Genomic DNA, 27,167 nt, shown 5'->3' on the forward strand with positions numbered 1-27,167 from the left:
ACTTACCTGTACAGGTGCTTCTGGAGAGGCCTCTCTTTACTGTCCATAGTTCTTGCCCATGCTCCAAGAGGTAGATCAGCTCTGGTTTGGGAACAGGCTGCTCTGTGCATGTAGAAAGAAATGGGGCAGGGTGACAAGGTAAAGACAAAAGGAAAAGTCTCAACTATACAGGACTATACACTTTTAACACACCACCATGAAACCCCAGAAAGGGGATTCCTCCTTCCAGAAGGCTTTCCCTAATTAGGTCAGTAGGATTCAACCTCCCCGGGCATCAGAACTACCTAGAGATATCTGGGTTTCGAACACAGAACAAATTAAACCAAATCTCTGGGCATAAGGACTGAGCCTTGGTATAGTTTTTAAAGTGGCCCAGTGATTCTGGTGCCCAAGGATGGCTAAAAACACTGGACTAAATCAACTGGTGAATGGCATCTAATGATAGTCAGTTGTCTGAGGTAGGTCATGACCTAAAACTGCTACCCATTCTGAAGAAAGAGGCTTTCATCCAGGTTGGGAAGATAGGGCGACATGTGGGGACCTGCTGTCCCACGTGCTGGGGCATCATCCTGTGCCTACTTCAAGGATTCCAGCCTGATGACCTGGACCAAGGAGAAAAAGCTGACAGAAAACCGGCTGGCATCTACCAACCCAGGAGGCTGCCCAACCTCAGGGCCTCTCGTTAAGTGAAGTAATAAACTTTTCTCAGGGTGAAACCAGTATGAGGTGGTTTTCTGGTACATGCAGCCAAACACGTTTTGTCAAATGTGAAAGTTTAAAACCAGGAGGACTCTGGAGAGAAGTCAGTGACTTAGGCACCAGGACCCACAGAAACTTTGAGTAGAAAATCCTGTACTGCAAGCCAGAATTCATCCAGTCGTCACTTAGCAAATGTTCACTGATGTCTGCTGTATGCATGGCACTGAGCTCCATGATGCGACAGTGAAAATCGTGAATCAGACCTTCCTTTATATCTAAGGGACTAAGCTCACTGCCCCCTCAGGTCCTTGGCTTGTGTCGGTCCTCCACCTGGAATACTATTCCCGATACTTCTCCTTTCAGCCACTAATCACAGTTGTCAGAAAATAACACTGTACTTACTGCACTGATGACTGATCTCCTGGGAGACACTATGTACGCACAATGCTGGGAAAGCCCTGTCAGACGTAACTATTTGGACATGGGAAAAGGGAGACCTTAGGTCTCCATCAAGTTGTATTAGACCAATTTCTGGATAAACTGGACATTTAGAGTTTAGGTGGAAGAACATTTGGGATTTATTAATTTATTATATATAATATGTACATAGCAGTTGCTATGTTCCCAGTCCTATTTCTAAGCACTTTAAAGATGATTAGTTCACTTGGGCTAAGTAAAAGGATACAACAAAAACATGATAAGATCAAAATAATTGTGGCCCCAGCAAACTCATGCTGCCTGCTCAAGTCTGCCAGGCTGTTCTTTCTGCTGAAGGGGAGAGGAGCCAACAGCCACGGGAGTATTAAATATGCAGCACTAAGTCCAGACTCTCTCAACAACAAGAAAGAAGCAGGAAAGAAAAGGGAAAAAGAAACAGCGTTGGCAGATGCTTATCACTGCCATTTGAAAACATGTCTGTACATCCTCTAAAATTAACTCCTGTAGCAGCAAAGAAAGGCATAGGCCTTAGGCAATAAGGGACAACTGTGCGGGTCTCAGAGGCCAAAGACTTTTAGCGGAGATTGAGTTGCTTAGATGCCAGTAGCACTGATGACAAATAACTTCTTGTCTGTCTGATTTACCCCCTTCTTGGAGAACCTCCTATTACCCACAGGTCCTGCTAACTGGGCTGTGGGGACATCTGACTCAACCAAGCTCAATCAATCAGCTTTCCTCTTATGGGAATCTAGAATAAAAATGTCTGACCGGGGCCAGCTTGTGCTGGACACTTGGGTAAAAGTGTCGAGAAGAACTGTTTCTTATACAATAATCCCTGAGGCAGACACAGGGATACCAAGCAAGAGGAGGTTACACCAGAACATGCTGAGGCTGTGGGGAGAGGGGAAGGTGAGTTCCTGCGGTCTTCTCAATCAGCCATTCTTAGAGAGAGAGCATGGAATGAAAGAGGATATGGGTACCACATGGGAGAGAGATGAGGCCTTACCCAGTGAGACCAGGAGTCCGCAAATCTCCAGCATCACCTCCTGGTATAAAGTCTTCTGGTCTAGGTCCAGATGTCTCCATTCTTCCCTAGTGAAGGTCACAGCCACATCTTCAAATGATACCAATGCCTAGAAAGTCAAACAGAGGTGGTGGGGTGGCCGTATGCCTATTGAGATTACAGCCTACTGCTTGGTTAGTGGCAAATATCCAGACAGACCCAAGGCCTCAATCACTGAATATCTATTGAGAGTCTAGCTCTGTGTTGGGCTCAGGAGAGAGGTAAATGGTGCCTTTGACAGAATACAAAGGTGTGGGACAGAAAAGCCTCCTATATGGGAAGCCATTGGACAGTGACACAAAACAATAATAATCTCATGTGGACTGTGAGCAGCAGACACTAAGTGCTCTGGGTCGTTATGAGAGTGGGATCAAAATAATAATTCCAATAATGATAACAGCAGCAACACTCGTCCACACTGCCTGTACCTGAGAGCTTTAGATGCTGTGTTAAAGCAACTGAAGTTTCTAGGTCTGGAACTAGACTCCCAGGGTTTAAATCCAGCTTTTTGAACCGACACGTGCTAATTTCTTTGAGCCTCAATTTCCACATCAACACAATAATAGTTCCCACTTCATCAAGCGGTTGTGGGAATTAGAAAACATTCATAAAGCAAACACTGCAGTGTCCAGCACGTCAGTGCTAGATGTGTTTGAGAATTGGATTAATCGTCCTGCAACCCATGCGGTAAATACCATCACTGTCTCCACTTCACAATCAGCAAACGGAAGCTCAACGTCACGTTGCTTAGATTCATATGTGTAATGGCAAGGGGCAAAATTTGAACCCAGGTCCCTCTGGTGTTTCAGATTTAATCTAAGCACGACTGGAGCTCCAGAAGGTAGAGTCTTTCATTCATCGACCACTTAATGAGCACCTGGTACAGGCCCAGCCCTGTTCTAGGCCTGGGATAGAGTACAAAGAGGAGCTCATTGGGGAAAGATTGACAAGAAACTAAATAAATGCGCAAGATGAAATCATATGATGCTAAAGGCCGAAAACCACAAAAGAGAGTGAAACGAATACAAAGATTTGGGGGATACTTCAGAGGGGACAACCGGGGAAGACCTCTCGGAGGGGATTCTGGAAAGAGGCTGGAATGAAGTTAGGGAGCGAGCCAGGGGAGGAAAACCGAACAAGCCCTGAAGGTGACCAGACCGATATGATGAGAGCAAACAGGTGGCTCGAGGAGAGTAACTTAGGGCCTGTTGTGTGTTTACATCTCCAGAGACTCATTCATAGGCACTGTAACTAATGAATACTGTAATGGATTCCCTTTTGAAACATAAGTAAGTGTGTTAAACAGGAAAACGGATTCGCTGCAAGCGGCAAGCCAACTTCGCTTGTGTTACACAGACGGCATCTGCAAAGATAAATCGAGGGTCGGTCGTGTCTTCCAGCCTGTCCTGGGACGTCTACTTCTGCTGGAGGAGCAGCACTTCCCAAAACGCCGCTCCCACTGCGCCTCCCCTCTCCCGGCTCTCGTCCCCCGTTTTCAGATGGATCAAGGCCGGAGGCAGGGCGGCCCGAGGGTCAGACTCTCCGCGGAGGGAGCCCAAGACAACGGCAGGCGCAGGGGGCTCCCTCTCCCGAAAGCCCATCCACAGGACGCTCTCTGGGAGGTGCTGAGCACTGACGCCGCAGCGCCCACGTACACCCCATCCAACTCCTCGGCCGAGAGAGAAGCAGATTCCGGTCTGAGACCCGAGGGACTGGGGGCCAAGAGCGGCGGAGCGACAAGCTTAGGGTTACGCCCAGAAACGGGGGCCTCTTCTTACACCCCCTGGCCTGGATTCGGAACCCCGGGTGGGAAGTGGTTAGACCCGCCGCCCCTGCGCCCCATCCCCCCAGGCCCTGGAGCTCCGAGAGCCTTAAGATGGACAGGCGAAGACGCCAGGGCCCCCTGCGTCCCACAGGGTGGAACCGTACGTCCGGCGCCCCCCGTGCGGAACCTTCCACTCACCGGCGCCGCCATGGGGAGCGAGGCCGCGACAGGCGGCGACGAAAGCCGGTCCTGCCTGCTCGGCCGACCCCTCGGGCCAGCCCCGGGCAGAGTGACCGGCCCCTCAGTGGCCGCCGTGTCGCACGCGCACAAGGCCTAGGGCGCCGCGTGCCGGAGCTGCGGAGAGCGCTGGGCGGCCACCCTGTTACAAGGCGCAGACAAAAGCGTGGACGTGGGTACTAGTCTCGCTGTCCTTCGCTGGGTCTCGGAGACCCATCTGGGTAGGTGCCTCTGCCCAGCGCTCCAGCCACCAGGGTAGGTTAGGACACCCGCCACAACCGAATGACGTCCTAGGACAAGACGCCGGAAGTCCCGCCCCCGCCCCCGCAGGAAACGCCCCTTGGTTTTCCGTAGGCACCGCCTTTGGGTAATGTAGTTTCCAACAATCCCGATGCACCGGAGAGCCCACGTCCTGTTTTCTGAGGAGCCAAAGAGAGGACGTAGCATCGCTTCCTCTTGAGGGAGACCCATACAGGTATCCGGAGCACTTCGGGCAAATTCCTGACCGTAACCACCTTTAACATGTGATCCGTGCATTTTATGTTTTGACAAATATCACCAGTGTCTCTGCTAAGAAGTACATCAGAAGATCCATGCCTGCAACTTCCCTATGTACCCCTGCGCGAGCACTTCACCTCTCTGAGCTAGCATTTACAATGAAAAATGAAGATAATTCATTTAATATAGTAAACGTTCCCGGAATCAGTAGTTTTCAACCCGCAGGCCACATCGGCATTACCTGGGAATTTGTTACAAACACAAGTTTCACTTTTCACAAATAGGTTACCATCAAAATACAACAACAATGAAATCAAAATGATGCTTTACGTTCCGGTAAGCTTATGTGGCCTGCCCTGCACTATGAGTCAGGGGCTGCTCCCTCTGTTGGAAAGGAACATTAGCCAAAGTTGGGAGAGGTGTGGATGATTTATCTCTAAAGCAAAACTATCCTGACCACAATCAGAAGGCAGGAAAGAGAAAGGAAAACTGAACGGCTTTCCCAAAGTGTCTATCAATGTCAGCTGATGATATGTCTGTACACCCTCTAGAATCATCTGTACCATCAGAGAATTGTGGCCCAGGCCTTAGGAAGCGAGGGATGGTCACGTGGGCATCGAGGAAAAAAGAAGCCTTCTAACCGAGACCATATAATTTCGGTGTTGCTGGGTGGCCTGCCTGACTCATGAATTTTTTTAGAGAATGACCCCTCACCTCCAGCCCCTGCTCACTGGGTGATGGGGACACCTAACCCAACAAAGCCTGACCACTCAGTTTCCCTCTGGTGAGAATCTGGAATAAGGACCTCAGACAGAGGCCAGCCTATGCTAGGTATTGGGGTGAGAGTGTAGGCTTGGTTTAATTCTTGGCTTAGTTTTTTATTTCACTTCCTGTGTTTTTTGGCCCCTCACGGTACCCGCTTGGACACAGGGAGAACAGGAAAGAAGAGGAGGCGAGACAGGAACACAGCAGGAGTTATGGGTAGGAGGAAGGGTGGGCTCCAAAGGCCTCGTGTACCAGTCAGTTCTGGAGTGAGAGGGTGAAATGAAGAAAGAGGCTGAGGGTTCTCCACATGGGAGGGAAGTGAGCCTTACGCACTGAAACCAGGAGCCTACAGGTCTCCAGCATTCCATCCTGATACAGAGTCCTCGGAGGAGCCAAGTCCAGTTGCCCCCACTCCTCCCAAGTGAAGGTCATGGCCAAATACTTAAAAGTCATCAACACCTGTAAAGTCAAATGGAGACAGCCACATTGGCCTTGGGACTGTTGAAGGAGATTAGAACCTGTTGCTTGGTCACTGCTAAAGATGCAGAGAAATCCAAGGCACAAATCACATCTAGTGAGCTGAGCTCAGGACTATGCTCAACGTGGAGGCAGGTGTGGCCTTTGGATGTAATGCAAGTGTGCCAGAGAGAAAAGCCATCAATGGAAGAGCCATTGGAAAATGACACAAGATTAGGACAACGCCGTGGGTGCTGACAGTAAGGTGCTGACAGTAAGTGCTCTGGTGTGTCAAAGAGAATGGAAAAATGTGATTAAAAATTCCAACAATAAGAGCAACAGCAGCTGAGCCTCACTGTGTGTCGGCACCATGTTGAGGACTTCACATGCTCTGTTCAAGTGTCTAAAGTCAGCTCTGGACCCAGATTCCCAAGTTTCAGTCCAGCCTCTAGAAACCAAGCTTTGCCAGGTGCATGACCGAGGGGAAATCACTACGTTTCTTTGAACCTCAATTTCCCCATAGATACAATAATACTTCCCACTTCACCAGGCTGTTGTGATAATTGAAAAGAAAACATTTCAAAAGGAACACTGGAGCAGCTGGCTTATGGAAGGACTGTGTGTGTGTGTGTGTGTGTGTGTCCAAGAGTTTGGAAGTTTCTATTTTTGTTTTTGTTGTTATTACTAGACTTTTTTAGAACAATGTCAGATTTCTAGGAAGTCAGCTGATAATAGAGTTCCCATAGTAACCCCCCACCCCATTTCCCTTCAACATGATGAAAGTGAAGATGCAGACATTCCCCAACCTGTACAAGGGCCTCACCTACTGCTGCCTGAAGACATACTCCCAGGTGGGCTTCCGGGGATTCTACAAGGGGACCAGCCCAGTGCTCATCGCCAACATCGCGGAGAACTCTGTCCTCTTCATGTGCTATGGCTTCTGCCAACAGGTGGTGCGGAAAGTGGTGGGATTGGACCGGCAGGCAAAGCTGAGGGATCTGCAGATGGCAGCTTCGGGTTCCTTTGCTGCACTGGTGCTCTGCCCCACTGAGCTTGTGAAGTGCCGGCTACAGACCATGTATGAAATGGAGATGTCAGGAAAGATAGCCCAAAGCCAGAATGGAAAGCATGTTGGACTAGCGATCAGAAAACTTGGGCTGCAGCCCTGGCTCTGTCCCTGACTTGCAGTGTGATGCCGCATGGGTCTCTTCTCTCTGGGGTTGGCACTGAAAACATTTCCACCACCATCCAGATCTTTCAGGGGATAGTGTACAGAAATGAATCTGGCCTGAATTCTAGTTTGTGTGTCGGAAGGTTGGTCAATAGTTTCTGATGGGGATGACTTAATAGTGCTGGTCTGTGTCTCCAAATTCTTTCAGAGGCACCACCACCAATGCTATCAGTGGGCGCTGAAGGTGGCACTAGTGTCTGCCGGACCTGGGTCATATGCTGTCTCTGCCATTTGGGAGTGCTATACCTTTGGACATGTTAATTAGTCATTTGGAGCCTCAGTATTCTTTCTGTGGCTGGGGACGGTATGGGATCTACCTCAGAGTAGACTAGGAAACATTTTAAAGCTTATAATTTTGTTGTAGACACAAAAGATTCTACACTTTCAGGATATGGAGCCTCTATCAAGGGACTATTTAGGTAAACCACTGAGTGCTTATAAGCATGAAGAACCATTAGCCCATGAAGAATTTTAACACATCAAACTAAAACCCTTAAAAAAAATCCCTGATTCTCAATCAATTATGCAAGAAACTTGCCCTGAAAACAAAACAAAAGCAAAAATAGTTTTAACATGAGATATAGTGGTTCTACTGGGTTTATAAAAGGCTAGAAATTTATTTCTGCATGATTATCATTCATAACATCCACATTACCTAAATATATTGGATTAAAATGTTATTTATACAATTAGTTACAAGTTTTATATTTATATACATTAAGTCCACATGAGTCTTCCCAATTCATGGTATTCTCAGGACATTTTCTCCCCACTTGAAATATCCTTTATCCACTAGGCTTAGGAAATACAAGTAAATATTTTGGGTGTCAGCTTAAAGTGAAATTCGCAGCTGGTTTCTCCTTCCAAACTCACAAATCCTGAAAAATCTCAGTATTACATTATCATGAAATTCCCTGAATGTCTGTAGTCATAACATTGTACATTAAAAGATCATCTTTGAATAGTTATACAATGTTTGTTTTCGCATCTACTATAAGTGCTATTAGGTCAGGGTTATTATCTTTTTCTTTCAGTATCGAATCTCAAATTCCTGGCAGAAAAACTGGCACGGTGTATGAGGCTTATAAATATAAAAAAAAGAGGTTATTCAATACATTATTGAATGTGATGATGGGAATGTATAGACAAGATGCTGTACTTGGAGAAAATGTTCTCCTTGCTCAGCAGGCAGAATAGAACTGAGAGCTGTGAATGTCATTGCTAGTGAGCACAATGGAGCCGAATGTCAAAACCTGAAGACACAAGTGCAGGGGTCTTTCAGCCTGTAGTTTGGTTTCACAATCAGGGCTATGCAAAAAGACAAAATAGAAGAGAGTAAAATGAGACAAAGAAGCTCATCAGGATCAGGATGGCCCCTGTGGCTCTCGCTTATGGGAAGGTCTGGGGGAAGGTCTGAGCCAGTGTAGGACAAAAGGCATGGAGCCATCAGTCCAGACCCGGAGGCCCAAATATAACATAAATAGTAGAGACAATGACTATATTTCCTCACCCTCTCAATCTGTCTGGAATATCCCAAAGAACAATATGCACACGTTTTTATTTTATACTTATGTTTCTGCTCTTTAATGTGCCAGAATGTAAAACTGTGGGCCTTTACCAAGAAATTTGGGGTCTAGCAGGGGAAATAGCAGAACTCAGTGCACTTTGGGGAGCTAATTCTCAGTTCTCAAGGCCTGTTTATATGATTTTCAAAAAAAGAATATTGTCTTAAACTAATTGATAGGGTTATATCAATCTTCTTTCCATTATTTCTTGGATTTCCTTAAATAACATCACATTCATCGATGGTTCTATATCAAGTGCTCCTTCTTGAACAGTACATTTTGCATCCAATGTAAAGACAGATAAAATTCCCAGTGTTAATGCAAAACCACCAACAAAGTTGCCAATACCAAATTTCGATCCTTTATTTTCTTTCAAATTTATAGTTGCTTTGATTGTTACTGATGAAGAAACAGATGTCACTGAACTATTGTGGGTTGTGTTCATCGTGGATGTTGACATTTGGGCTGTGTTTTGTGAAACACTTGTTATTTTGGGTGTAGACTTTAAGGTGGTGGAAGTCATATTTGTTGAGACCTCTGCTGTTGTCATTTTAGATGTTGCTATGGGTTTCAAGGTGGTGACTGACACACTTTTTGAGACTGAGGAAACTGGAGTTGTTGATGGTTTTGCTTTGGTTTTCGAGGTGGTGACTGTCACTGAGGAAACTGGAGTTATAGATGGTTTCACAGTGCTTTTAGAAGATTCACTTGTATGGCTGAAAGGCACCATGTGGAGTATTCCCTGTGGGTTTAGTAGTGGGGATTTTGAGACATGTGGAAGGATTTCTGCTTGAAGATCCCACCGAGTTTTCACTGTCCACCATGGCCTTCAACAGCGCTAGCACCAGTAGTGCCCCCACCATGAACATGGCCAAACCACCTCGCATGCCAAGTCCCATTATTCTGAGGGCAGGGCACAGAGGCCTCATGGGTCCCTAACCAAGATGGCAGAGGCGCAAGCAGGGCAGCCCTTCTTCACATCCGAGTCTGCTCTGTGTCCCCTTCCACCACGCACGCCTCCCCTCCTTCCACCTGCCCCCCAGTGACCAAATAGGGCACGGGTGCTGAGCCTGGGTGGTGGGATGAGGCCGCCCTATACCTATTAATTAAATGTGGAAGTAGAGACCTTTGCACAAAGCAAACAACAGGCTTAAATGCTTCAGTGGCGAAATCTCCCAAACATTCAGGAAATAAACCGTACCAATTATGAACTATTCCAAAAAATTGAAACGTAGGAAATGCTTTCCCAACTCATTCGTGATGCTAACATTATACTGATACAAAAACCAGACAAAGGCATTACAAGAAAACCACAGACCAATATCCCTCATTAACATACATGTAGAACCTCAACAAAATTTTAGCAAACTAAACCAATAATACATAAAAAGTATAACATATCAAGAAAAAGTAGTTTATACCAGAAATACAAGGTTTGATATTTGAAAATTAATATATAGCTCACAATTAAGACCAAAAATGGTAAAACATACTAGTAGAGGGGGCTCTAAGATAGCCCCCCCAAATCCCTACTTCCCAGTATTCTCACCCTTGTCTATCCCTTTCACATTTTACCAGAGTTCATCTGTATGAACCATGTAATACGGCAAAAGTGAGGGCATATCACCTCCAATTTTAGGGTATAAAAGCCACTGTGGTTTCCTTCTTGGGTGCACTCTCTTGCTCTTGGATCACTTGGTTTGAGAGAATTTTTGTGATGAGCATCTCTGTAGAGAGACCCACATGGCAAGGAATGGAAGCTCCCGTTAACAGCTATGGGAAAGCTTGAAATTGAATCTCCAGCTTCAGGCAAGTGGTCAGAGACCACAGCCCCAGTAGACAGCTTGACCACAATTTCATGGGGGATCTTGAACCATAACTATCTCCCTAAGCTGTTCCCAGATTAATGTAATTTTCAAAAAAATGTAAACAAATATATAGTGACAAAAAGCAGATTAGTGGTTTCCTGAACATGAGCAGGTAGGGAGAGAGAAATTATAAAGGGCATAAAGAAAATCTTTAATCTTATAAGTATAAACATGTATCAAGTTGTATTTTTTAATATATGTAGTTTAGATTTCAATTAGGCTGTTTATTTTTAAGCTAATAGATACTCAAAACTCATCATTCGCTAATTATTTTACTACATTCTACTATTATCTATGCTTTACAGGTTATTTACATCTATTGTATCTGTATGGGGGAAATAGAATACAGTGATGTGCTACTGGACATCTTTTTGCAGCTTCAAATTTAGAGACATTATTGTGTAGCTTGAAATTGGCTGTGTGGTAAACACTACAACTTAGAGCTTGATTTGTTGTTTCATTGGCTGTGAAGATTTAAGAAAGTAAAGAGTATGTTAACAATTCAGATTAAACTTAAAAGTGCATTGTGCCTATAGTTTTCCACTGGAAATAGCACAAAATTTTGAGGAAGTATTCCTTCAGTATTCAAAAACTATTATCCCATTAAGCAAACTATTGTTGTAACTGATGAATGGCTGAAGTTTCAACAAATTCCTTTGCTGTGTCACTGTATTCTTGTTAATGAAAATAGAAACATCAACCAACATTTATTTTAACAATAGGTAAAAGATATGAATGGACATTTCATCAAAGATGGGCAACAAATAAATGCATAAAAAATGCTCATAATCATGAGAAATGCAACGTAAAGCCACAATGAGATTCTACTACATGCCGGTTGGAATGGCAAACAACCCAATTAAAAAATGAACATTGTACCTGCACAGATATTTCTCCAAAGAGGACATACAGATGCCATAAGATATATGAAAAGATGCTCAACACCACTAATTATCAGGGAAATGAAAATTAAAACCATAATGAGATATCACCTCACACCTATCAGAATGGCTATCATCAATAAATCAATAACAAGTGCTGGTGAGACTTAAACAACATGTTCAAATGGGATTTATCCTAGAATGCAAGGATAGTTGAACACGAAAATCAATGTAATATACCACATGGAGAGAATAAAGGGGAAAAACAAATTATCACTTCAACTGATGCAGGAAAAGTATTTGACAAAATTCAACACCATTTCACAACAAAAACACTCAATAAACTAGGAACAGAAAGAAACTACTTCAACATAATAAAAGCCATACAAGGAAAACCCACAACTAACATCATACTCAATGGTTAAAGACTGAAAGCTTTTCAAGCCGGAGTAAAGCTTGCCCTCTCACCATTTCTATTCAACATAGTACTGGAAGTTCTCCCCAGATGAATTAGACAAGAAAGAGTAATAAAAGACATCCAAACTGGAAAGGAAAAAGTAAAATTATCTTTGTTCACAGATGATATAATCTCATATGTAGAAAACCCTCAAGAATCCATGAAATTATTGTTAGAATAAATGAATTCAAAGTAGGGTACAAAACCAACACAGAAAAATCATTTGCATTTCTATACGTTAACAATAAAGAATCTGACTAGAAAATTATGAAAACAATTCCTTTTACAGTAGCATCAATAAGAATAAAATACTTAGGAATTAACAACCAAGGAGGTGAATACTTGTACTATAAAAACTATAAAGCAGTTCTGAAACAAATGAAATAAAGAAGACATGAATAAATGGAAATACATCCGTGTTCATGAGTTGGATGACTTAATACTGTTAAGATGTTGATATGACCAAAGAATCTACAGATTTCATGCAGTCTCTTATCAAAATCCCAATGACTTTTTTTGAAGAAAAAAATATATATTCTAAAATTCATATGGTATCGCAAGGGACCTCGAATAGCTAAAACAATCTTGAAAAAGATCAATGTTGGATGACTTGCACTTCCCAAATTCAGAACTTACTATAAAGCTACATTAATGAAAACAGTGAGGTACTGACATAAAGACCAATGGGATAGAATAGAGAGCCGAGAAATAAACCCTTGCTATACAGACAAATTATTTTTGACAAGGGTGCTAAGATTAAACATTGGGAAAACTGGATTTCCACATGCAAAAGAATGAAGGTTTTTGTGTTTTTTTTTTTTTGGTGTTAAGTTGTATGCATTTCTTATATATTTGGATATTAATCCCTTATTGGATGTGTCATTTATGAATATCTTCTCCCATTTGGTAGGTTATCTTTTTGTTTTGTTGAAGTTTCTTTCTGTGTGCAAAACTTTTTTACTTTGATGTAGTTGGACCTTTACCTAAACCATACACAAGAAATTAACTCCAAATAGATCAAAGACCTAGATGTAAGGCCTAAAACTATAAAACTCTTAGAAGAAAATGGCAAAATCTTCATACTACTGAACTTGGCAATGATTTCTTGGATATGACACCAAAGGCACAGGCAACAAAAGAAAAAATAGACAAACTGGATCTCATGACAATTAAAAACTATTGTGCATCAACAGACACTATCAACAGAGTAGAAAGGCAACCTACAGAATGGGAGAAAATACCTGCAAATCACACATCTGATAAGGAATTAATATACAGAATGTATAGAGAACTCCTAAAACTCAACAACAAAAAACAACCCAATTTAAAAATGGAGAAAGGGCTTGAATAGACATTTCTCTACAGAAGACATACAAATGACCAATAAGTACATGAAAAAATGGTCACTATCATGAATCATTAGGGAAATGCAAATCAAAATCACAATGAGATACCACTTCACACTCATTAGGATAGACAATATCTCCCAACCCCTCCCCTCACCTAACTCCACGCCCCCCAAAAAACCAGAAGATGTTGGTGAAGATGTGAAAAAATTAAAGCCCTTTGACACTATTGGTGGAAATGTAAAATGGCACAGCCACTGTAGAAAACAGTATGGAGGATCCTCAAAAAATTAAAAATATAATTACCATATGATCCAGTAACTCCACTTCCAAGTATATACCCCCCAAAATAGAAGGCAGGGTCTCAAAAAGATATTTGTACATTCATGTTTATAGCATTACTGACAACAGCCAAAAGGTGGAAGTAAACCAAGTATCTATTGACAGATGAATGAATAAACAAAATATGGCACATACATACAATGGCATATTATTTAACCTTAAAAAGGAAGGCATTCTGACCCACACCTCAACATGGATGAACCTGGAGGACATTATGCTGAAATAAGCCAGACACAAAAAGACAAATACTATATAATATGAGGTGCCTAGAGCAGTTAAATTCACAGAGACAGCAAATAGGATTGTGGTTTCTAGGGGTTTGGGGAGGGGGGAATTAGGAGTTATTATTTTACAAGATGAAAAGAGATCTGGAGATGAATGGTGGTGATGGTTGCACAATATGAATGTACTTAATACAACTAACTGTGCACTTAAAGATGGTTAAATTTTAACCATCTTCATGGTTATGTGTTTACCAGAATTTTAATTTAAAAACTAAAGCATAAGCAAATAGTGGGGGATTCATATAATAGAGTACTACTCAACAGTAAAAAGAATGAATTATTCATACATACAGCATGGGTAATTCTGAAGATACTTATGCTATATGAGAGAAAGTAAACCAAAAATAGAGTATAAATAGTTTATGATTCCAATTGCATAAAATTCTAGGGAAGACAAATCTATAGTGGGGAAAAAAAAGGTAAATCAATATAAATTCCTTAGGATGTGGCTAATGGTTTCTTGGGGAAGGCAAAAAGGACTAATAAAGGAGCACGAGGTAGCTTTGTGGGTGATAGATAAGTTCATTATCATGAGCATAGTGTTGGTTCCCTGAGTGTATACATATTTAAAAGCTTATCAATTTGTACACCTCAAATATTATGTACAGTCAATTATTGCCTGACAATTTTATCTCAACAAAGCAGTAAAAGAAATTGTTGCACATAAAAATCTGATATCCATTCATTTTAGAAAACTGGATGATTTGGCAACCCTCTACTGACTCTACTGTATCTCCTTGCCTTGGCAGCAAAAATGGCTGCATCCCTGGAGTACAGGATCTCCGTCCACTCAGTCCCCATTTTTCTGCCAATGCAGCAATGGCCTTGAGATGAACAGTGCAGTGAACCTGCAGTAATCCACAAAACCTTTAGATTATTTGCTCTGCTAGTGACCTTACTCATAGGATAGAGTTCTGGATATCAGGAGATTTTCTCCAATGCCTGAATCCTGCATAGTCAGATTCAAAAGAACACTGTGGATGCATTTTTTTAAATTTATTTTTTTTTAAGGAGGGCACAGCTCACAGTGGCCCGTGAGGAGATAGAACTGGCAACCTTGGTGTTATCAGCACCATGCTCTAACCAACTGAGCTAACTGGCTACCCTGTGGATGCGTTTTTGGAATAGGTACATTCCTTCTAGTTGGCTGCAGTTGCACCTACTCCCTGTTATCATCCCCCAGTGTTTCTGTACAAATTATGGTCCCAACTGGGCCCAGTAAGTCTTACAGTTAGAGACACCTGTATACCAGATGTTAGACTTCAAGGTATATGGCTCCAGGGCAGGTTTCAGGTAAATAGTGTCCATTCAATGGGGTCCATATTAGGCATCCCCTGGAAACAAGGGGCCTAATTCATGCTGCTCTCAGAAGCACTGGAGCTTGTCACAAATGCCCCTTTCTCAAGGTAATCTCTGACCCACAAAAAATCATGCCATTCAGACCCCAACATTAGCTCCCCAAAGCTCTAAAATTTTTCCTAGGAGGCCTTGAGTAGCAACGCAAATGAGGCCAAATCTGGACTGAGACTTGTTCTCTGCCATCCTGCTGTTCCCTCTGATGCAATAAATTTGGAGACCCCGTTAATTCGGTAGACCTTAATTCTGCTCTTAACCCATTCCACACAGTGATAAGAACACAGAAGAGTAAAGGTGGCTTTATCAATAAGACCCTTATCATCACCCAAACCAGAGCACTGTAAAGGAGTAGGTAGTTGCTGGGATGGGTAATGTGGTGGCTGGATAAATTCATCATGAGCATGATATGAGATCAACATTGTCCTTGAAAAAGGGGAACCTCAGCCAGCTGCCAGCAGAACCAGCTCAGGTCTTCACAGCCAAAGCTGCACCATGTGCACAGCTAAACCAGTCACAACAGAAGTGAACGAGGCACTCTGATGGCCACAGGCTTTTCACAATTCCCTCTTAGAAAGAGAGAACAGAGGTTTTCCACCCCTGAGCGCAGGGAGTGATTGACACACAGTCTGGAGACGTACCAGTGGGTAGAGATGAGATGGCTTCTGCCACAAACACTAGCAGTGACAAAACTCTGGTAAAGTCCATGGTCAGAAAATGCAACTTAGCTGTAGAAAGCTGCCAACATATCTAGCATTCATAGGGAATTTTCCCAGGGTGGCTATTTGGATGAACAAGGTTCAACTTCTGGCCGATGGCTCCCTCATAAAGACTACTCTCAGAGCTTATCTCTAGTGTGTGTTCTTTCATTGAAGGAGCACATTCTCTGCACTCTTTTCTCTAGTGTGAATTTTCTGATGTCGAATGAGGGTAGGCCTTTGGCTGAAGGCTTTTCCACATTCACTGCACTTATATGGCCTATCTGGTTTGTGAACTTTCTGATGCTGCCTCAGATTAGACCTTTGTCTGAAGGTTTTCCCACATTCGAGGCATTCATAAGGCCGCTCACCGGTGTGAAGTCTCCGATGGTTATTGAGACTAGAGCTTTGGTTAAAGAATTTCCCACATTCAGGGCACTGATAAGGCCGTTCACCAGTGTGAAGTCTCCGATGACTATTGAGGCTGGAGCTTTGGCTAAACGATTTCCCACATGCAGGGCACTGATAAGGTCGTTCACCAGTGTGGACTCTCTGATGTTTCATGAGGTCGGAGCTTCGGCTGAAGGCTTTCCCACATTCACTGCACCCATAAGGCCGTTCACCAGTGTGAACTATCTGATGTTGGATGAGACTGGCAATGTGGCTAAAGAATTTCCCACATTCATTGCATTTATAAGGTCTTTCTCCAGTGTGAACTCTCCAATGTTTAATTAGGCTGGAATTGCAGTTGAAGGATTTCCCACATTCACTGCACTCATGAGCACTTTTACCAGTATGAACCCTTTTATGATGAATGAGGTTGGAACGTTGGCTAAAAAATTTCCCACATTCATTGCACTTATAAGGCTTTTCTCCAGTGTGAACCCTCTTATGTTGAATGAGGTTGGAGCTTCGGCTAAAGAATTTCCCACATTCATTGCACACATGAGGGCTTTCACCAGTGTGAACCCTCTGATGTTTAATGAGACTGGTGTGTTGGCTAAAGAATTTCCCACATTCGCAGCACTCATAAGGCTTTCCTCTATTGTGATCTCTCTGGTGTTGAAAGAGGCCAGCAGTGTGGCTAAAGAATATTCCACATTTGCTGCACTCATAAGGCCTTTCTCCAGTGTGGGTTCTCTGGTGCTGAGCAAGTGTGGGTTTGTCACTGAAAGCGTCCCCAGGTTCACTGTAGGTGTTATGGCTTTGCATGGTGTGAAAATCCCCCACACCTTCGGGGCCCTGCTTTGGCTCCTCCACAGTGTGGATGACCTGATGCTGCAGAAAGCCAGATCTGGCCACAAAGTCCTTCCCACCCTCCCTGAATGTGAAAGGTTTCTCAGATGTGAAATCTCTGCAGCTCTTCACAAGCGAGGCCCTACCCTCCTCCCTTCTGATAGACTCCTGCTGCATTTTTTGCTGGTGAAGGTCTGCATTGAACTCGAACTCTCTCCCACTTGCCTCATACACGTATGGTTTCTGACTGGAATATGTTGCCTGGTGTTCAGCCAGGTGCAAAATGTCTTTCAAGTGTAGGTCACACATGTCACAAGAGTAGTCCTTCTCGGTGGACAGAGCTGTCTTTGGATTCCTGTGCTGTGACATTCCTACAGAATCACTATGCTCAGAAGGTGACCCCTCACCCTCTGCTCCACGGCAAACATCTGAAAGTAGAGAAATGTAGGTGAAGTTCATGTTAACTCTGATAGAAGAAAACAGCCCCATTACAAATGTATGTCGAACCCATGAGTCCATGGGATTATTGGCCAGAATAGAGACCTGAGGGCAGGGTAAGTGACGGTCTGCTCTGCAGTACTGTGCCTAGCAAGGTCATAAAACAGGGGAGCCTTACTAGGACCAAGGGCACAAGAATGGGATACAGTATCAGGCCAACAAGCAGACTTTGCTATAAAGGCTTTTCAGCAAGGCTCTGGCTGCTGGTAACACAAGAGCCCTGTGCACAATGGTATATCTAGGCTCAGGAAAATCTGATTGCAATTGGGTAGCTGGTGTTCAAGGACTATTAAAGGGAATGTGCATATCTCATGACATATTAATTGTAGACCCATGTTGGAGAGTGCCACAGAGGGAGCTGTGGAAAGAGTGAGACATAGAGACCAGAAAGGTGGGGCACAGCCAGGGGCCCCAAGTCAGACTAGAAATGACAAGTAGGCACTGTGTCAAGAATAGGAAAGGAAAGGTAGAAGAGAGATATGGCCATTGGCTTTGGCACCAAAACAATGATGAACATGAGAAAAGTTGCAAGTATGATGTGAAGACAGTAGTGATGTCACATGCTCCCCCATCTCCCACTTACCAGAGCCAGGCCCTCTATATGCCCCTCTTGCCATGGCTGAAGTCATGTCCACTCTGTCAGGCACCCAGGGCTCTGCCCCGATCTCCAGCTGGGCAACTACGTGGGACCTGAAAGATGTAAGTCCTAAGGAAAAGACAGGCCAGGTAAGTGGCTAACACTTGCCCAAGAGAACTACTCCACCAGAGACCACAGGAAAGCAAACAAAATAATACAAAAAGAACATACAAGGAAGGTTTGGCAGGAGCATCCAGTGGTCACAGCAAGTAGTAACAAAGTCAGTGCCCAGAGTTCCTGGTAATCAGCCTTAGGAAATGTTAGCTAGAGGGAGGGATTAGGACAGAACTGGGCGATCAACCAGGCAGGAAGTGGCCAAGTCAGGAGCCTGGGCTGACTGTAAGAGTCCTCATTCCTGGCCGCTTCCCAACAAGGCTTCAGGGCAGCAGGTATCAGCGCTGCTCAGACATAGGATGGGACCCTGCACAAAGCTCAGCCCTGGAACCCACAGCACACACGAGTATACCAGGCAAGTGAGGAAGGGAGCAGCACCATAGTCCTGCTGAGGGAAGGAAAGTGCTACCTCTTGGGAAAAGGGGACAGGAAGAGCTGAGCTCAGGACACCGGGGTGGGGGCAAAGGCCTTACCCAGTGAGGCTATCAGTGCAAAGTTCTCCAGCATCACGTCACAGTACAGGAGTCTCTGAGCCTCATCAAGGAGTCCCCACTCCTCTTGGGAGAAGTAAATGGTCACGTCCTCAAAGGTCACACAGTCCTGTCATGATGGGGACAATTCATTTCGTGATCAGCTTCTCTCCTGAGGACTCCCTATCTGTCCCCTGCTAACCTGCCTCTCCAGCTCCCCATCTCAGAGGAGATCCCAGACCCTGGTTCCATTGGTGTGTGCTCTTTTCTCAGGCCTCACATAACTGCTGGGTCAGCCCACAGCACTAACAGGCAGGTGGCAGAGAGACACCAGCTAAGCTCTAGAGACACCAGCTAAGCTCTGGGCCTGAAGTGCAGGTTCCAATTCCCTCTCCTGCGGGCCCCCTCCCTTAGTGTCACTAATGTTATTGTACCTCCCAGGTACAAACGTGGGCTCAGTCTTCTCCCTTAATCTCCAGTACCACGGCCCTGGAGCCAACAGCTCACACTCACTCCCTAATGCATGTCATTTTTTGTTTTGTTTTTTAAATTGGGGAACAGTGTGTTTCTCCAGGGCCCATCAGCTCCAAGTTGTTGTCCTTCAATCTAGTTGTGGAGGGCGCAGCTCAGCTCCAAGTCCAGTCGCCATTTTCAATCTTTAGTTTCAGGGGCCGCAGCCCACCATCCCTTGTGGGAATTGAACTGTCAACCTTGTTGTTGAGAGGTCATGCTCCAACCAACTGAGCCATCCAGCTGCCCCTCCGAATACAGACTGAAGGCAGCTTGTTGTTTTCAATCTAGTTGTGGAGGGCGCAGCTCCCTGGCCCCTGTGGGAATCCAACCAGCAACCCTGTTGTTCAGAGCTCATTCTCTAACCAACTGAGCCATCTGGAAGCTCCCTGCGTGTCACTTTTTGAACTGCAACTTCCTCAAACTCTATACCTCACCACTGCATCCCCATTGTCACCATACTGTCTCCACATCCCGGCCCACATCACAGCCACCTCCATGAGCTCCCACTTGTCACTCTGCACAAAGCATCCAGAGAGTTCTTGGAAAATACAACCATGATCCCATCCTGCCCTAGACCTTTGATAGCTCCCATTGCCAAGGGCAACACCCACCGTTGATTTGGAGGCCTGCCCACCTGGCCCTGTTCCTGGCTTCAATCTAACCCCCCAGAACAACACACAGCTGTCAGATCTCAGTGGCCCTTTTCCTCTTCTCTGTCCCACATTCTGTGCCTTCATCAGTCACACTCATTCCAAAGCCAACTCCTCTGGTCCTCCTACCCCTACCCACCCTGGGTCTAGTCGCTCTCCCACCTGTAATATTATTTCCATTATGACTAAGCCTCAGCACCTTTCTCATCACTATACCCCCAGGAAAATGTGGCCACCTGCCAGACCCCCTTTTCCTTACACCGCCCCACCACCACCACAGCCACCACTACTCTTCCTCATCTGTCTATATGCTGCTAAACAAGCCAATCGTGGTTCCCAAGCAAGGTACCCCATTCTCAGTTCTCAGGCTTCACCCTCCTCTTTCCTCCTAATGTCACTGCCATCATGACCTGAAGTGTCACCCTCCTAAATTGGACACAGAGCTATACATCAGATGCCACATTGTGGATGTTTCTGTGGAAATAAATGAAGACCAACCAAATGAGAAAAGCAACGGCTATTTATTCCGAGCTTGCTACAGCAAAGGCCATTGGTGCGTATGTTTTGGCTGAGAGGAGTGGGGAAACTTTAGAGTGGACAAAAACAGGGCTTCCAGTGGGCCCTGTTGACATGGGGGAGCTGTAGGCAGCTAACTAGAAGCAGGGTATCCTATGTGATTGGTCAGGGTGCATGTTTGACTTTCTCTGGTAGGTTCTAAGTTGGAAAGACGAACAAAAATTAGAGAGGCTGTCAGTTATTAATCAAGCCCTGGCCACTTGGGGCCAGTTGTTACAGAGGTTATTGTTTACCTTCCTGGATTGTCACTACAGATAGCAATCTGACTTCCTGCAGGTCTGACTTACAGCAGCCTGGCTTCCCGGGCTGTTTATTGTAGATAAAGAGGTTGGTTTCCTGGGCAGGTTACTGTAGGTTGTGGGTCAAAGTTCTATTTTTATATATGGTCTGGCCATTGTCTCTTTGGGTATTCAGTCTCATTACAGCTCCCCAGAACACCGTAACTGTGTGTCTAGCTACCCACTCTTTACCTTCACTCAGGGGTCTCTGGAACATCAGAGCTCAACATGGCTAAAACCTAACTTCTGTTTGCCACTGAAAATTTGTACAACCAACTTCCCCATCTCAGTTAATGGCTCATCTATCCTTCCATCTGCTAAAACTAAAAGCCATGGAGTCATCCCTTCTCTTTCCCTCCACATCAAAAAATCTGATGGGCCGGCTCGGTGGCCCAGACGGTTAGAGATCTATGCTCCTAACTCCGAACGCTGCCGGTTCGATTCCCACATAGGCCAGTGGGCTCTCAACCACAAGGTTGCAGGTTCAATTCCTTGACTCCCACATGGGATGGTGGGCTGCGCCCCCTGCAACTAGCACTGGCAACTGGACCTGGAGCTGAGCTGCGCCCTCCACAACTAAGACTGAAAGGACAACTTGACTTGGAAAAAAGTCCTGGAAGTACACACAGTTCCCCAATAAAGTCCTGTTCCCCTTCCCCAATAAAATCTTAAAAAAAAAAAAAAAAATCTGGTAAACCTGACTTAAAAGACCCAGAATCTAATCACTTCTACCTGCAGCCACCTGCCCTACCCACCTGGACAACTGCAGTAGCCTCACTGTGGATGCAGTTTTCCACTCTGCATCCATAGGGATAAGACCTGAGTCAGATCACCTCCCTCCTCTGCTCTGAACCTCCTGTGGCTCCCAACACCCTCAGAATAGAGGCCCAGCTCCTCAGCCCACAATTCCATAGCTGACTTGGGCTCACCTGCTCTCTGCACTCTCCCAACTGAGTCTCACTGCCAGGCATTTGCACATGCTGGTCCCTGTGCCTAGGAAACCCTTTCCTACCTCTTCCCACTAAATTTAAGAAATGGGAACCGCTCTATGTAATCGTTGGTCTGGATTCAATACCCTAGGTTGGGAGTGACTCCCCGCCAGGCCCCCAGACTCCAAAGCAGAGCGCGGGGAAAGGCGGAAAGCCGTGGACCACGCGCACCTTTTCTATCCCTGCGCGGGGCGCCTGCGGGTGGGAGTCGGGGCAGCCGCGGGCCTGACGCCGGCAAACTCACCCGCGCCGGGTCGCTCGGAGTCGCCGCCGCCATCGAGGTGGGTGACCGAGGCTGGTGTCGCGGGCTCAGCCTCCCTCCCGCTTTGCCTTGCCCTGGGCTAGTGTGACCTGCACTGGGGTCACCTGCTAGCCTCCGTCTCCCGGCGTGAAAGGCTCACGGGGCACGGGGCGCCCCTTCTTGCCCCGCGGAGAGCGCGCGTCCGGTCGGGGCCGGGGCGGACTCCTCGTCACGGCTGTCACCGCTCATTCGAAGGCGCGGAGGAGGGTCCTGGCCTCGCTGTCCTTCCCCACTCGGTCCAGAAAAGACGCGTGGGAAGCGCCCACGGCCAGGGCGCACAGACCCGCCAGGGAAATACTTGCGGGGCTGAAACGCAGGAAGTTCCGGCCCCCACCTCCCCGGCCCGAAGAAACGCCACTCTCCCGGGCTGTCATTGGCCTCGCGCCAGCCGGTGACGCCCAGGCTCAGCCTCCGGGATTTTGTGCTGCGCGTCCTGCATCCGGCCCGGCGGGGGCGGGGGCGGGGGGGGGCGGGGGGGGCGGGGGGGCGGGGGCGGGGGCAGCGGCCGGAAAGCGAGCGGCCCTCGTTAGTTCTCGGTGACAGTGGCCGAGCGGCAGCGCGAGGTTTTCCTCTTAAAGGGGCTGCCCCCAGACTGCGACAGCCTGGGGCCACGTCCTGCCCACCCTCGAAGTCTATAAAAGCCCCTCTTTTGCCATTGTGGCATGGATGGGGCCCTTCACTTCTCAACACCCTGGGCCCTAGATTCACATTGAAAATGAAGATAAATACCTGATTTGCGGGGTCTATGTACGACCACTGAATGTTGCTCTTATTCAGTGCTTCTCAAACCAGTAACTTCACCATCATCTGGGAATTTATTTAAAATGCAAGTTCTTGGGCAACAACCCAAAAGAGATTCAGAAATTCTGGTGGTGGGGCCCAACTTTCTGTGTGTCAACAAGGGCTCCAGGGGACTGCAGTTTGAGAAAAGGGACTGTCGTTAAACCCAGTAAATAAAATGGGAAAAATGATGCTACGTATCTCATGGTAGATAACAGGGTCTTAGGCATGGTTACTACTGGATATTTAGAGCTGTTGTTACTGTTATCACAAGTCACAAAGGCTGCTGTGGGAGGAAAAGTCAGAGACACTTCTCTACAGGGTAATTAGGGGTGTTTGTCAAAATATAAATATACAGTGACTTTCGAATTCAGCAAGTAGCTGCATAGGTAATGATTGTAGAGGGCGGGTGCCTGTAAAGCACCATCACAAAACTGAGAAGCACGAGATAGAGGAAGTTACTTGGGTAACACCCACATTCTGTAGGATGTGTCCGGATGGCTTAAGACCACTAGCCTCTGGCAACCCTTCTTATGTTAATGCCCCTCCACCCAGCAAAAGAATGTATATAACCCATGATTGAGCTGCAATAAAGAGAGACTTGATCAGAACTCCTGTCTTGTCTCCGGTCTTTGTGTTTCCCATTTTCCTCCCTTCTAGGTGCTTCGGGGTCCCTTGTGTAGTGTCCCGCGGGTCGGGACAATGATGATCATTTTTTTTACATGAAAGCACACCTTTTACCATGTGGCTATTTTATTATTTGAAACACATCGTGCAGAAGAGCTTCATAAACTATAGTTGGGCTTATTGCCCAAGGGACAAAGTTTTACAGCTATCTGATTCAACATTTGAGAAAATCAGGGCTAAATGCCCTCAGTCATAAGTGGACAGTGGAGTTGACCTGGTTTCAAGTTTGTGACAGAAGATGACTCTTCTCTAATTCTCAGGTCTTAAAGAAAAAGTTACTCAAGATATGTGTTAAACAATAGCAAGGCAGACTACTTAGGGGAACTTTTGTGATACGTATAGGAAACACTGAAGTAGAAGCTTGCAGTGTGTAAATGTAAGTATATCCAAACCTGTAGAGAATTTTTATAAGAATTTATTTGATTCAAACTGACCAGATGGCTGGGAAGCAAGATCTTAAATGCTCCGGAGAAGGACTATTTTGCCGTTTCTTTTATACATGTGGAATTAAGGAGGGAATGTAAGGAAGATTATGTGAAGGTGGGAGAAGGTAAGGTACAGGATAATTACAAGATTATATGCTGCTCCTCGAGGTGGTTATGCCTCGAGGGGTCTGCATTTCAAAGGTATGTTAACCTAGATGCACAAGAACAATGGACAGGGCTTGCTTAAAACCTTTCACTAAAGAAGTTATAGGCATGCGGTCTGACTATCCACCATGACCTGCCTAGTTAGGAATTTATGCTCAGATCACTCTCGCCCCACTTTCTGTCACTGGTTTTGTCAGTTTTATTACAGAATCCACACTCCTCATTGTGATCTTGTTGCCCGCATACTATCTCTATTTATTGTTGTTAAATGTTAAATATACTATATCCACCAACATAAAAAAAGTATGTAGCTCTCCATTTTACTTTTTATCCAGTCCCAGAAATTTTCCCTGCTTTGCTTTCTCCTGCGTCCTTAATCTACTACCAATGGATTTCAGGTAACCTTCCTTATCTCTCTCCTTTGATTCTAAATGCATAAAAAGAACTGCAACTCTGTCATTTTCAAGAGTATTTTCTCAATCTGTTGTGATCTTGCTTCTGTACATGTCCTCAGATTTGGCTCAAGTAATCTCTTACACAATTTTTCTATATGTTTGGACTGTCTTTCCTTAATGAGATTTTATGTGTGTATGGGAGAGGTACCGTTTCCCTGAAAATAAGGCCTACCTGGGCAATCAGCTCTAATGTGTCTTTTGGAGCAAAAATTAAATAATACCCGGTATTATATTATGTTATGTTATGTTATATTATATTATATTAAAGACCAGGTCTCATATTATAGTAAAATAAGGCTGGGTCTTATATTAATTTTTGCTCCAAAAGACGCATTAGAGCTGATTGTCCGGCTAGGTCTTATTTTTGGGGAAACACAGTATATAGCAACCCTCTGTACTATCTACTCATTTTTCCGTAAATCTAAAACTAGTCTAAAAAAATAAAGTCTAATATTAATGAAAAAATAAGGGCTCTCCTGGAGTTTACAAATATGATTGTGGATAAAGGATATTCCAAGAAAAGTGTGGAGGTATAAAAGTAGATGTATATTGCTGTTGTTTCCAGATAGGGGAATTGGGATTTGCAGATATGAACTCTTCTGATGAAGTTCAAGGTTAATCTTTTGATAGTGTCATTTACAGAGAACCAAATCTCCAGTTTCTATATGTGGACTAATTTAAATGGGAAGACAGGAGGGAAAATAGTGCTAACCTGTTGATAAGTATGGGTATAGTTAATGAGTCCATTGAAATATCTGAGGATGTCTGAATTGTCCAAATTGGAATCTTCTATAGCCCATGCCATGTATGAAATTCTCATGGATCTTCCAGTAATTATGCCATAGAGGAAGAGTTGATGTACCCTTGTAGATGACAATCAGAGAGTCATAAAAGCAAAAGGTAAAACCTTGTGTGGATGAGAAAAAGGGGGTTCTATGGCAAGAAACCTCACAGGTGATCGGATCATAAATTTCTAAGTAGTCAGGTCATGGTGGATAGTCACGCCTCAGGCATATAACTTTCTTATTAAAAGGCTTATTTTTGCCTTAAGCAAGCCCTGCCCATTGTTTCTGTTCATCTAGGTTAACATGCCTTTGAAATAAGCATCCTCAAGAGAGCGCATAACCTTGATAAATATCCTGTAATCCAATCCCTGCCTTGCTTTCTCCCACCTCTGTGTAATCTTCCTTACTTTCCCTTTTTAATTTGAAATGCATAAAAGAAGCTGCAAAACTTATTTCTGGAGCGTTTAAGATCTGGCTCACTGTCATATGTCATAAGTTTGCCTCAAATAAACTCTTATAAAAATTCTCTACAGGTTTGGGTGTTTTACATTGATACTTGGAACATGGAAGGCCAAGTTTCTCTGAGACTTTTGCAATTTAACGTTTAATAGTCCATTTGCTCACTCAGTCAGACAGGGCAAGAGGAGTTATCCAGGTGGAGAAAAATCACTCCCACAGAAATTTAGCAACAGTAGTACCAGTGGCCCTCTTACATGGGAAAGCTTCGATCCAATAAGAAAACATGTGAATAATAATGAGCACATATTTATAATCATGAGAGATAGTTGAGTAAAATCTAATTTCCAATGAAGAAAGGGTCCTTCTGGGGATGGCTCTCTTCCTTGCCCCACTTTTACAGCTTTATAGATTACGTTTTTGGCAAATGCGGCAAAAGGATACAATTTGTTCCAGGTAAGGAGTAAAATTTTCCCACTGTTGCCAATAGAGGAGCTAATCTAGTTTTTCTTTCCCATTTTGTGAAAGCCATAGACTAATTTCAGGCGAGGGATGGAGGCGAGACGAAATAACCATCTGGTGTCTCCAAATTTTATCTAGGTGTGTAAAACATCCAGCTTGTTTCCAATGGGTCTTGTAATTTTAGGGGCTTTGAACTGATTTTCATTTCCTCTCTTAGAGATCTGGTGGTTGGCAGAGGAGACTTAATATTCTGTCTGGTTGTAGTGGAACTGAGGCAGATTTACGAGCTGCTAACTTAGCATGTTATCAGCTAATGAGTTTTCCCTTTGCTTCAGTATCTTATTGTCCATATGAGCTTCTTTTGAAAATACGTCCACCTCTTTTGGTAATAATAAATCCTCAAGAAGACAGCCACGTGTTACCCATCTTTAATTGGTATTTCATTTGTTGTTACAAGTCCCCTGGATTTCTTTAACCTATCAGTCATGTACTAACTCAAAAGCATATCTGCTGTTTAAGTAGATGTTAATTCTCTTATTCTTCACTAAAGTGCAGGCTCTTGTGCGAATTAATATAAGTTCTGCTCTCTGGGATGATTTGGTGTCAGGCAGAGACTCATATTCCACATGGTTTTGGAAATCTGTAATGGCATATCCTGTATTGCCTAGAATGTTTCCTCTGAGCTGCGGCGATACTATCCATCGGCAAAGAGGAAGAGGTCTGGATCCGTAAGGGGAGCCTCTA

The 27,167-nt window shown here is 44.6% G+C and overlaps 2 protein-coding genes and 1 pseudogene across 8 annotated transcripts in view; all 3 read right to left on the reverse strand.

Moving 5' to 3' along the window:
- The window catches only part of LOC308489449 (zinc finger protein 550-like), a 30,053-nt gene extending 25,549 nt beyond the window's left edge, over positions 1-4,504 (reverse strand). For 5 of the 6 annotated variants that reach the window (XM_081030576.1, XM_081030578.1, XM_081030574.1 and 2 more), the window contains exons 1-3: positions 4,164-4,494; positions 2,144-2,270; positions 7-102 (exon numbers count right to left, since the gene is read on the reverse strand). In XM_081030576.1, the coding sequence (XP_080886702.1) occupies positions 7-102; positions 2,144-2,270; positions 4,164-4,175 (235 nt within the window). In that variant the 5' untranslated portion in view covers positions 4,176-4,494. Of the gene's footprint in view, positions 1-6; positions 103-2,143; positions 2,271-4,163 lie in introns of all 6 variants that reach the window. The other variant, XM_081030573.1, reaches the window with a different exon arrangement.
- Positions 4,505-8,935: 4,431 nt separating this feature from the next.
- LOC308489856 (porimin-like) lies at positions 8,936-9,697 on the reverse strand (annotated as a pseudogene). The gene has a single exon. The product of its transcript is annotated as a porimin-like (transcript).
- Positions 9,698-12,751: 3,054 nt separating this feature from the next.
- Positions 12,752-22,649, reverse strand: ZNF792 (zinc finger protein 792). The gene is made up of 4 exons (XM_081030720.1): positions 22,152-22,649; positions 18,905-19,031; positions 18,264-18,386; positions 12,752-17,610 (listed from the first exon to the last, which is right to left on the reverse strand). Exons 1-4 carry the CDS (start codon positions 22,182-22,184, stop codon positions 16,115-16,117), a joined length of 1,779 nt encoding a protein of 592 aa, XP_080886846.1. The 5' UTR covers positions 22,185-22,649; the 3' UTR covers positions 12,752-16,114.
- Positions 22,650-27,167: the final 4,518 nt, after the last annotated feature.

This window comes from Rhinolophus hipposideros, assembly GCF_964194185.1.
Source record: "Rhinolophus hipposideros genome assembly, chromosome: 21".
NCBI lineage: Eukaryota > Metazoa > Chordata > Mammalia > Chiroptera > Rhinolophidae > Rhinolophus > Rhinolophus hipposideros.

What these genes read in the sequence shown, in the direction of transcription:
- ZNF792 (XM_081030720.1), bottom strand. Translation starts at nt 22,184, where the DNA reads ATGGCGGCGGCGACTCCGAGCGACCCGGCGCGG. An exon ending in CTCCGAGCGACCCGGCGCGG is followed by an intron (nt 19,032 to 22,151) that starts GTGAGTTTGCCG and finishes CCATCATGACAG; the next exon opens with GACTGTGTGACCTTTGAGGA. An exon ending in ATATAGAGGGCCTGGCTCTG is followed by an intron (nt 17,611 to 18,263) that starts GTAAGTGGGAGA and finishes CTCTACTTTCAG; the next exon opens with ATGTTTGCCGTGGAGCAGAG.